The 11570-nt window shown below is 48.8% G+C and overlaps 1 protein-coding gene and 1 pseudogene across 1 annotated transcript; one reads left to right on the forward strand and one right to left on the reverse strand.

Annotated features, from left to right (window-relative positions):
• Positions 1-2454: 2454 nt before the first annotated feature.
• C1qtnf12 (C1q and TNF related 12) lies at positions 2455-10523 on the reverse strand. Its single transcript, XM_052716121.1, has 8 exons — positions 6451-10523; positions 4477-4593; positions 4241-4361; positions 3996-4147; positions 3411-3519; positions 3146-3236; positions 2931-3009; positions 2455-2670 (listed from the first exon to the last, which is right to left on the reverse strand). Exons 1-8 carry the CDS (start codon positions 6607-6609, stop codon positions 2572-2574), a joined length of 927 nt encoding a protein of 308 aa, XP_052572081.1. The 5' UTR covers positions 6610-10523; the 3' UTR covers positions 2455-2571.
• On the forward strand, positions 10437-10809 carry LOC128096507 (28S ribosomal protein S17, mitochondrial-like; annotated as a pseudogene).
• Positions 10810-11570: the final 761 nt, after the last annotated feature.

Below are 11570 nucleotides of genomic sequence, written 5' to 3' on the forward strand. Positions count from 1 at the left end.
TACATGATAAATAAATCTAAAAAAAAAAAAAAAGCTAGAGTTATCTGAGAGGAAAGAATCTCAATTGCGAAAATGCCTCCATAAGATTGGCCTGGCCATATGTGGTGGCACATATCTTTAATCCCAACATTTGGGAGGCAGAGTCAGGTGGATCTTGTAACACAAAATGTAATTTGGTCTTTTAATAAAAACCCTGAGCCAGATATTGACATAAATGCTGAAAGATCAGAAAGAAAAAGGAACAAGTCACTGCCACATCTTACCTCTATGACTCCTCAGCCTGAAAAAGCCTCTAGTTCCTGTCTCCTCACACCTTATACACCTTTCTCCACCCAGCCACCACTTCCTCGGATTGTGTGTGATTCCCAAGCACTGGTATTAAAGGTGTGTGCCACCACTGCCTGGATCTGTTTCTCTCCTAGACTGAGTGAATCTCATGTAGTCCAGGGTAGCTTTGAACTCACAGAGATCCAAACAGATCTCTGCCTCCCAAGTGCAAGGATTAAAGGTGTGTGCCACCACTGCCTGGCTTCTATGTTTAATCAAGTGGCTTGTTCTGTCCTCTGATCTTCAGGCAAGCTTTATTTGATACACAATATATCACCACAGGATCTCTGTGAGTTCAAGGCCAACCTGGTCTACATAGTGAGTTCCAGGACAGTCAGAGACATAGAGCGAGACCTTGTCTCAAACAACCAAAAACAAAAACCAAACAAACAAAAAGGCCTGTAGAAAAATCTGTGGAATACTCTCTTGATTAATGATTGATGTGAGAAGGCAGTGCCATCCCTGAGAAAGTGGTTCTGGACTGCGTGAGAGTGGGCTGAACTGGGCATAGTGGCACACACCTTTAATTCCAGCACTCTGGAGGCAGAGGCAGGCAGATCTCTCTCTGAGTTTGAGGCCAGCTTGTTCTACACAGAGTTCTAGGACAGCCATGGCTACATAGAGAGACCCTGCCTAAAAAAGAAAGAAAGAAAAAAAAAAGCCAGCTGAGCAAGCCACAAGAAGCAAGCCAACCAGCACCATTCCTCCAAGGCCTCTGCTTAATTTCCTGCCTCCAGGCTCCTGCCTTGAGTTCCTGCCCTGACTTCCCTTGGTGATGGAGTGTGATCTGAGACTTGTAAGCTGAAATAAACCCTTTCCTCCTCAATTTTCTTTTGGTTATAGTGTTTTATCACAGCAATAGAAGCCCTAAGACAGAAATTGGTACCAGGAGTGGGGTGTTACTGTGACAGACTTGACATGTATTTTGGGGAGGATTGTGAAAGGACTTTGGAACTTGGGGCTAGAAAAGCCATTGAGTGCTCTGAGCTTAGTGAGAGATCATGATAACTTATACAAGATAATGCTGAGAGCAGTACAGATAATGGAGGCCTGGTTTATAAAGTTTCAGAGGGAAGTTTGAGCGTTCCTTAAAGTCTATTATCAGAGCTATTTGCTATTTTGAATTAAGAATCTGTGGTTCTGGTCAGCTAGAGCTGAAGAACTGGCTGTTAACAAGTTACTAGAACCACTAAATTGAAATCTTTGTGTACTGGGATAACTGATACAGGTCAGCTGGGGCTAAAGAATCAGTTGTGATGAAGAGACCACCATTATTGAGGGAAAATATTTTGGAAAGCATTTCCTCAGGGTCAGCACCCAGAAGCTATGATCCAGAAGCAGCCAAAGGCTACCAGCTGAACTTGATAATATGTAAGTTTCCCCAGGTGATACTGGTTTGAAGGCTGTTAATGGAGGTACAGCCCAGCTGCAGCAGAGAACCCAGCATTTATGAGATGCCAGTACCATAGGATGACCACTAAGGATAGCAACAGGTGTGGGAGCCAGTCTGAGCCTGAAACAAGCTGTGTGTGCTATGGATGGCAAAACCAGAATTGCATTGCCAAGACCCTTTGGAAAACACTGTGAGTGGATCCCAGACATGAAGCACTAGACGTTTTATACTCTTGGACTTTGCTTTTGCTTTGATTGTGACTGTACCCTAGTTCTTTTCTCTTGCAATAATAAAGTACTTAACTTGTTTTTTGATTTTACAGAAACCCACAATTATGAGGTCTTGGATATTTTAGAGAAATTACAAACTTAAGAGACTTTGGATTTTTGTTTTGTTTTTCGAGACAAGGTTTCTCTGTGTATCCCTGGCTGTCCTGGAACTCACTCTGTAGACCAGGTTGGCCTTGAACTCAGAGATCCACTCGTCTCTGCCTCAGGGTCAACTCAGTCCCCAGCCCATGGAGCAGCTTTGCTGGCTTTCCCCCTCCTTCCCTCACTGCCTGGAAGTCTGTCTGGAGACCTTGTGAGAGGATTTCACTCTGGTCCCTCTTTGTGGCTACACTCTGCTCTGGGACCGCATGTGGACAAACTTCTGCTTGCTGTACATCTCCTGTTTATACCTTGGCCACTCAGTTGCCACGTCTACCAACACAATAACCAGATAGCACCCAAGAGTGGTGGAGAAATATGGAGCTCTTTATTGCTATGACAACTATTAACTGGGGTGCAGTCCTTTGCAGCTCCTCTAAGAAACAAGGCGTTGGCTCCTCAATCATCATCTCTTCAGCTCCCCTATGTACTCAAAAGCAGTCCGGAGAAACTGGAGCTGTTCTGGATGGTGAGGACTGCCCCAGAACTGTTGTCCACGAACACGGAGACATACTGTCCAGACTGAAGACATTACAGTGGGCATCATTACTAGTGGGTGACCCCAGCCCAGAAGCCTATCCACCCATAGAGATAGCATTTGGAGCCAATATTCCCTAACATTTAAAACACCATCCACACAGATCTAAAAATCATCCTGACCAGGCAGCACCCTCCAAGGCACAAGGGTTAAGAGGTTCTGAGCAACTACTTGCACTAGGCTGTAAGGCCCTCCCAGGCTCGAAGCCCACCTGCCTGTTCCCTGAGCCTATACCCTTCCTTACCTGTAGCTGCAGCAGCCCCTGAACCTGCACTGTGAAGATCCTGCTGTTGCTCTCCAGGCCTGATACAGCCTCCAGGGACCTGGGCATAGCACCACAAGGCAACAGTGTAGAGGCCACTGGCCCATGGTGCCCAGACACCCCTCAAGGTGGCTACTTGTGATCTCAGTCCAAGGACAGGCCCCAGAGGACTGTGGTGGGCAGCAGGTCTCACTCACGTGTGGTGATGACACAGGGACTCAATACAGATGAGAACACGGATAGTGTCCCGGGTACGCAACCGACCTCTGCCCTGTAGCTCACTGTGGTCTATGGAGACAGCAGAAGCTAGTAGGGGGCTTCTGTACACTGCCTAGAACAGGCTCAAGTGTCTGCCAGGGTGGAGGGTGGTTGGCCCCAAGCAGAGTAGGTGGCATCTCTGAGGTACCCACCCTCAAGGGATAAGCTACCTACCATCCATACTGTACATACAGGCTGACTCACCCACGTGCAGGCTGGCAGAAAACTGGAAGATGGCAGAGACTGGGGCTGTGAATCGGCCCAAGGCCAGGCTCAGGCCAGATCCCCGCAGGAAGGCACCCTCGGCAGTAGGCTGTAGGAGTTAGGAGGTGACTGGCTGGATTTCAGGGCCTGGACCCTCACTGTATACTCTAGCCAAGGGAAGTCACTATAGCCCAACCCCAAACAGGTCTTTTCTGGGCCTCATTCTCTTTGTGGAAAGGATAGGGATGACCTATGTGCCTACATTCATGTGGGCCTTAGAGCAAAGGTTCTAGGTTCGGGTAGGTGGACAGGACCTGAAAAGCTATCATACAGAATGGCAACTCTAGGTCCAGCTTTTGTCTTAGTATAATGTGAGGCACACATTGGAACTCCTAAATTTTACAAAGGCTGGCCCTTATTCTCCACAATAGTATCACTAGGAACCAATACAGGCATGTGTCCAGCAACTGTCCAGTGGTGTCTATGGGCCCATCTTGCTAGTAGGTGCCCACCCCTGTATCCTTTCTTCTTGGTATATAAGTCCAAAAAAAATGAAAAAGAATGTTAGTTCAGGTCCCCACTCACGGCCTGGAATCCTTGCAGTTCCACCAGTGTCTTCTTGTCCACTAGCACAGGGCCTTTCAAGTGGCAGTGGAAGGCCTCAACCACCAGCCGCTGGCTGGGTTCCTGGGGTGACAATGTATCTGGTAGCCCTGAGAATCGAAGTTTCGTGGCCTCTGTGGGGAGGGCCACTTTGGGTCAGGCCTTTTCTAGCCCTGAAAGAGCCTCTTGGGCTTCTGAAAGAGGTTGGGTGCAGGGCACAGTCTTACCTTTCAGCATCTCCTGAAATTCCTGAAGCAAGGCCTCTGGGGTGACTTCCATACCAGGGGAACCAGGGAGACCAGGAGGGCCAGGGGGTCCCGGGGGCCCTGGGAGACCCGAGAGGCCTCGCTAGAAGAGGTAAAAGTAAATAAATCTAAGTAGGACCCCCAGCAACCCCCTTCCCTGGGCTTAGAATCTGAAAGGAACCCATAGGGGCTGGTTCCACAGCAGCTCAGGGGCTTACCGACTTCTTATCCCGACCACGGCACCGTTTCCTAGAGGCCCCATCATCTGGCCGGCGGACAAAGTTCAGCCATGTCATGTGGGCATCTGAGAGCTCAGGTCCAGAGGCCTCTGGTGGCTGAAAAGCCAGAAAAGCAAGGCTAGTGTATTGACCACCAGGCCCTTGGTCTCTGTCCTGATATACCCCAAGATATCTATGAACTGCAGGTTAGTGGGAGGATTCAGGTATACAGGAGGATGCCACAGGGGTAACTCAGGCCACAGCCCAAAAGGACCATCCCTGGTGATCAAAACCTAGATGTCACCATGGGCAGAGGATGGGGGTAGGCAAGGTGAGGTCTAGGGCCTCTGAAAAAGCAAGAACCTGATGCTAAATCACCTTGGGCCTTTGCAAAAATGACCATGACTCCTCTGGCCCTGCTCCCATGAAGGGCACAATGGACTCACATGGGGCAAGCCTGATGTATCTCTGACAAGAGACTTGGCCTTAAATAAGACAAGGGGGCTATACATATAGAGATATGGCTGGGGAGAGTATGCTTGGTAAGGGCCGAGCCCATCTCTGGGGACAATTAGAATGAGGGGGAGGTCTATATGCCAGGCTGGCACTATGTGGAATGGACAGGAGAGTAGCCACCATTAGCCTAGCTGTGATAATCTGGTTGATTCAAGATGCTCCTGCCTTCATTGACCAGAGTAAGCCAAGAATCCTGGCCCAGTACAAGGTCAGTCCTAAGTAAGATCAAAGTGAGTACTGAAGATCCTAATCAGAAACAAGATGTTCTCCTCCAAACAGGTTAGTGGGCTAGGAAGGACAGGCAAACACTGCTTCCCCCTTGGGCCCCACCCAGAGAAAGATGCAAGGACATCGTAATACACCAAAATTCTCTATCCATATCTGTTTGACCCCTGGGAACTAAGGGCATCAGATACAGCTGAGCCAAAGGCAAAGGCTGCAGGGAGATGTAGAATTAGCCCACCCCCAGCACAAAAGGAGGGACACCTAGAGAGGGAGTTCACAGAGGCTCCACCTCTGCCAACATCTTCCCAAACTGCCAAATGCCCTATCTCTAGGACATGCCTGGGCAGGGCAGAAAAAAACTGCCACCACTCAATTGGGTGGGCACCCCCTCTCTTCCCTAGTATCTAATGAGGATTACTTAGGACCCACCACCTGCAGGAGCTCCCACTATAAGGAGTCATAATCTCCCTTCTGCCTGTCCAGGAACCAGCCCACGGCTTACCCTCCCTCAGTTCTGCTCAGCCTATCTTATCAGGAAAATGGGGCCTCATGCTTGAGGTGAGCTGATGTGGGCTGAGAGGCAGCCAAGCTAGCTGACAGAGACACTCTAGAAAGGAGAGAGGTATGGGTCAAAGATTCAGAGCCAGGGGGTTCCTGATTGGGTAACAACTGTTTCCCTTCCTGTCCTGGGGGCCCCTAGGATGGCAGCAGTAGAGGCTTTGACACTAACACTCAGGAGAAATTCCTGTCCCTAGAAGACTCTAAGAACAAGCCACTTTGCATGCAAGAAGCCACAGCAAATAAGACTACCACAGGATCCCTGGAAAGCACAGGGGACAGGCTAGTCAGGATACTGCCTACTTCAGGAGTTATGTACATAAGGTGCCCCATTTACCAGTCTTCCTGAAGTCCTTCCCCACCCTCACCTGAAATAGCAATTATACCTAATAGCATCAGATTGCTGAGAAGCACGCTGGAGCTTCAGTTAACTGTAGTCCACCAAGAATACCTCTTCTCAAACCCACCAGGCATGGCAGAGGAAGGCTCCCTACAGGCCAGCCCTTGTCCTGGCTGCAGCAAACTCTAAGCCAGGACCAGTGGCCAAGGTTTCAGGCAGTGCTCAGATTCTTCCCCAAGAAGAAAGGGAGCAGAGCTGTGGAGTTAGGGGGACAATCTGAGCTTTGAAGCTGTACTTAGTTCTGCACACCCATATGCGCCCCAGCCCACACCTACCTTGAAGAAGCCTGGCAATCCCTTGTGGTTGGGTGTGGTAATATTAGGGGACTCCGCACGAATGGCCAGCTGCTGAAGCCTCTTGGGTTCCTGCCATGTTCCAACTCCTGCAGTCTGCAGCCAGAGGAGGGCTGCTGTGGCCCAGGCCCAGGCCCACATGGCTCAATTTCCGAAGGCAGAGGCTTAGTGATAGGAGCCCAGGCCAGTGTTCTCATGGGGGCAGCCACATTCAAAGCCCCTGAGCGGGGGCGAGGACCAGAGACAAGCCCGGCTGCCGCTGGTGCATGTCTGCAGGTTGAGCCAGAGCAGAGCAGAGAGCTACTGTCTCCACCAGCCTCGTCTCCTGCATAGTACCCTTGATGGTGCCCCGCCACCAAATGAGCCCTCCCTCCTTCCTAAGCCTCTCAGGCTCCAAGGGGAGGGTTCACACAGGTCTCATCCACTGCCTGGAAGGCGGAGCAGGGCAGGGCAGGGCAGGGGCGGGACCCCATGACCAGTGATTCCATCACTCCTTTTTAAGAAGTAGGGAGGCGCAGAACTGCATCTCTCCTGCACAAGTAGTCCCTGGCCTCTTCTAGGCAGGATTTCTATTTAGTTAAGCTGGGGGTGGGAGTAGGGGTGCTGTTAACATCAACTCTGTGGCATCTTTTGTACTCACACCTTCAGGGCAGTGAATCCCAAGTGATTTATTCACTTTAGGAAGCTGTCTACGAATCTCCCAGACCTTCCCACATACACCTCATTCAAGCCCAGATGCAGCTGCCCTACCTTAAACCCCTAACACAGCGCACTGGAAAAGCAGAACATCTCCATCACCTGGCTGCTTGTCCCTCCCAGCCAGTGATCCTCCTCTGCTTACATAAGGCCTACCAGGCTGACCTCTGTGAAAAGGCACAGCAAGGAGAGGCTGGCCGTGGCAGTCTATCTTGACTCTACACCAGGCACAGGGCCAAGTTCTACCTGCCCTCCTCCACTGGCAGTCCCCTAGGCCTATCTCCTAAGAAGCTAGCACAGACTCAGGGGGAGCTGCTCCCTGTCAATCTCTGACCAGTGTAATTTCCCCTTAATTATTTGTGATACAGGTCCCCAGAGGTCTTCTGAATCACCTTCAGGCTACAAGTTGGTTGGCTGAGGTCAAGCCAAGCCAATGAGTACCCTGGCCTCAGTGACTGAGGTAGTGGTCCTTGTGAGAGTAGGCAGGATTCCCAATAGCTAGATGACCTCCAACTGGTAAAAGCTGTGGCTAAGACAGCCAGCCAATGGTTCTAACTGCTCTATAAAGAAACAGGAGCTGCATCCCCAAAACACACTGGTTCCAGTGGTATTGTGTGGTGGTATTGTGTTCCCCAATAAACTTATCTGGGGGTCAGAGAACAGAAAAGCCACTAGATACTTAGGAGAGGCAGTGGTAGCACATGCCTTTAATCCTAGCATTCCAGAGGCAGAAATTCATCTGTTCAAGGATACAGCCAAGCATGGTGACTCACGCCTTTAATCCCAGGGAGTGATGGTAGAAGGCAGAAAGGTATATAAGGCGTGAGGACCAGAAACTAAAAGCATTTGGCTGGTTAAGCTTCAGGCTTTCGAGCAGCAGTTCAGCTGAGATTCATTCTGGATGAGGACTCAGAGGTATCCAATCTGAGGAAACAGATCAGCTGAGAAGTTGGCCAGGTGAGGTTAGCTGTGGCTTGTTCTGCTTCTCTGACCTTCCAGCATTCACCCCAATAAAGGGCCTCAGGTTTGATTTTATTAATAAGACTCTTTAAGATTCATGCTACAGTATCGGGTCCTGGTAAACAGAACAGAATTCTCTAGAATAGAGCCCCTTCAAGTCCCACATCAAAGAAAAGTGAAAGGTGGCCAAACAAGCAAACCCAACTCCAAGCCACACCCCGTCAGAGAAGCCTAACAAACACACTGGGATGGGGAAGAATGTAAAGGAAGTGTCCATCCCTCATGTTCCCAGCTCCCAGGGAAATGAACAGCAGAGGTTGAAGTGTTCCACACATACTGTAAATGCCTCAAGCCCTCAAAAGTTAATTTGGCCCTTATGTTTACTGGTGAGGCTACTGTGGATGATGAGGAAGTACCAGCATTTGATCCCTGGCAGTGACCTGTACCCACTCAGCCTCTATGCCTGGAGTTCAAAGCTCAGGGTTGGGGAGGGCAAGTGCCTCAGCCCAAAGACCTCCTCCTCACACACGCAGCACCCTGCTCTTCTGGGTCTACTTATGTCCTGGTGGCATAACTTTCTTAGTGTGACTGGTAATGGGATTTCCCAGGTCTGCCTTGCAGGCAGTTTGTAAGCAGGTAGGCTAGGAGGCTAGACTTGGCCTGTCACAGGGATATCACAGTAAGGACCTCATTTTAAGACTGGGGAAGGACTCAAGTTACCAGTTTTTCAGCTTCAACATCTCCCTGCCACAAACAACTTAGAAAACAACCAAAAGGATTCTACTTTGGTTTACAAGAACCCTGACCAAGAAGACCAAAGCAACCCCCAGGAGGATCAGGTCCAACGTCTGGCTCTCACCCCAAGTCCTTAGAAAACAGCTTGACAGGAACCTACTATACAAGGAGGGTACTCCCTCTTAACCATTCTATAATGAAATTCCCAAAGGCCAGTCAGGCCTATAAATCCCAGCACCTAGGAGGCAGACAAGAGAATTCAAGGCCAGCCTCTGCTACATAGTAAATTCAGGCCAGCGTGAACTATATGAGGCCCTATTAAAAAAGAAATTCCCAAAGGCTGCCTGGGAGTTTTTTTTCCTAAGGAGAGGAACAAGAGGTGGCAGGCCTGAGATGTTTCCTTCCAAGGTACCTGTCCCTAAATATCAATAGGATGTGAGCTTTGGAAGAGGCTTTTCACTATACAAGGAAGATCTAATGGAGGGCAGTCCAGGGTGCCAATTGGCCCCACCAGTGACTTCTCCCAAGAAGGGCAACATACAAACAAGGTTAGACATGCTTGATCCAATAGAACAAAGGTCATCTTTTATTTGGGGTCAGTGCAGGCAATACACTGGATACAGTGTCCTGTAGCATCCAAAGAAACTGGAAGAGGAGTGTAGCCTTAGGGTTAACCTACCAAGCCTCCTCAGCAGTCTTCAGTTGCTACGCTAAGTGCGACACCTTGTGGCCAGAGAGCAGGCTGACTTTTTACTTCTAAGAACAAGCACTTCCTAAGATTTTCTTTCATTCTGGGCTTCCAAGAATTGAGATTTCAGTCAAACAGTGGCGGCATACACCTTAAATCCCAGCTCTTGGGAGGCAGAGGCAGGTGGATCTCTGAGCTTGAGGACAGCTTGGTCTACAGAGTGAGGACAGCCAGCTCTACCAAAAAAAAGGGGGGGGGGGCAAGTTTGAGTTTTCACATTCAGAGAACACTACATTTTAGGTAAATGAACGTTCTGTCTTATAAGAACTTCAGGGATGCTGCGCCCTGTGGTGGTATGTGTTCCCCAAAATATTGTGCACCCTAATAAACTTATCTGGGGTCAGAGAACAGAACAGCCACTAGATATAGAGGCCAGAAAATGATGGCACACACACCTTTAATCCTAGGATTCCGAAGGCAGAGATCCGTCTGGATCTGTGAATTCAAAGCCACACTGGAAACAGCCAAGCATGGCGACACATGCCTTTAATCCCAGGTGGCAGGAAGCAGAAAGGTATATAAGGCGTGAGGACCAGAAACTAGAAGCTTTTGGCCTAGTTAAGTTTTTAGGCTTTTGAGCAGCAGTTCAGCTGAGATCCATTCAGGTGAGGACTCAGGCTTCCGGTCTGAGGAAACAGGATCAGCTGAGAAGCTGGCCAGGTGAGGTTAGCTATGGCTGGTTGTTTCTCTGATCTTTCAGTGTTCACCCCAATACCTGGCCCTGGGTTTGTTTTTATTAATAAGACCTTTTAAGATTCACGTTACAGCGCCCCATGTTTCGCCGGCCTGGGTCCGAGTGGTAGAATCCAGAGGTGCTCAGAGACCCATAATGTAAATAGTCCATTCATCCATCCATGCCAAATGGTTGTGGGGAAGGTGACTGGTACAGCAATGGTAAAAACTGCTAAAGTTGTTTTGATCCCTACTTGCTAAAGTACTTCAACAAGCGGAAGACCTACTTTGCTCACGATGCCCTTCAGCAATGCTGCGTTGGAGACATCGTGCTCCGCAGAGCTTTGCCTGTCGTGACATCAAAGCATGTGAAGCATGAACTGGCTGAGATCATTTTCAAAGTTGGTGGAGTTATCGACCCAATCACAGGGAAGCCTTGTGTAGGAACCACCTACCTAGAGAGTCAACTCAATTCAGAAACCACTAACCTAAGCAAAACTCTGGAAGAACTCAAAATCTCTTCCACCTAAGGAAGAAGGAGCCAAAGGGATTTCTGTCTGTATGTCTCCTCCATGACTTCCTTAACTAACTGTCCAGTTTCTCTTGTGACATTAATGAAATAGTAAAAGTTAAAAAAAAAAGACCTTTAGAGTATAAGGAAACTTTGGAATTGATGCTAAACAGTTACCTAAGTACAATGGAGTACTCCAGGACCAGGGAAGAACTAATGTCTAGTGCTAAAAGGAAGTTCAAGTCTATAGGGCTCACCCACTGCCACCATGCCATACAAAGACACATCTCAGCCCATAGCTGCAGGCATTGCAGGCCCAGGGTTGTCAATCTACCTTTTGGCAACAGCATCATACCCTCCCCTCAAGCCAGGCCTGACTCTTGCTCACAGCTTACTAGGGAAGGACATTAACACAGACAGCATGGCATTTAAGAACGAAGGTATAACTAAAACCTTTCCAGGAGAGGGTATATACTAATTGTAAATTTCAGAGCTAAACCAAAATGATCGTGAAGGTTGCATTTCAGCTTCAGCACTGTTCTCTGAAATGAAGTTGGTTTAGGAGACTCTTTTGGGTCCCCTGGTGATGACTGATGTCCAACACAGACAATGTCATTGGCTCTACCTGGTGCCTTACTACAGATACATTAAACACAAACACTAAAAGGGTAAGATGTTGGCTATGATGGAGTCAAGTGTCTAAAAACTGAGAACTTGCCCGCTTAGACACTTAAATCTGATGTGTTTTCTGGGCAGTTTGCCTTTCCACAATCTGTAGAA

The sequence above is a fragment of the Peromyscus californicus genome, unplaced genomic scaffold (genome assembly GCF_007827085.1).
Source record: "Peromyscus californicus insignis strain IS unplaced genomic scaffold, ASM782708v3 Scaffold_5__1_contigs__length_169319896, whole genome shotgun sequence".
In the NCBI taxonomy this organism is placed as follows: Eukaryota; Metazoa; Chordata; class Mammalia; order Rodentia; family Cricetidae; genus Peromyscus; species Peromyscus californicus.

Excerpts from the sequence above, each read along its gene's own strand:
- C1qtnf12 (XM_052716121.1), bottom strand. The coding sequence starts at position 6,609 with ATGTGGGCCTGGGCCTGGGCCACAGCAGCCCTCCTCTGGCTGCAGACT. Across the intron at positions 4,594-6,450 it reads GATTGCCAGGCTTCTTCAAG|CCACCAGAGGCCTCTGGACC; the intron begins GTAGGTGTGGGC and ends CTGGCTTTTCAG. Across the intron at positions 3,237-3,410 it reads TTCTGCCAGCCTGCACGTGG|ACCACAGTGAGCTACAGGGC; the intron begins GTGAGTCAGCCT and ends CTGTCTCCATAG.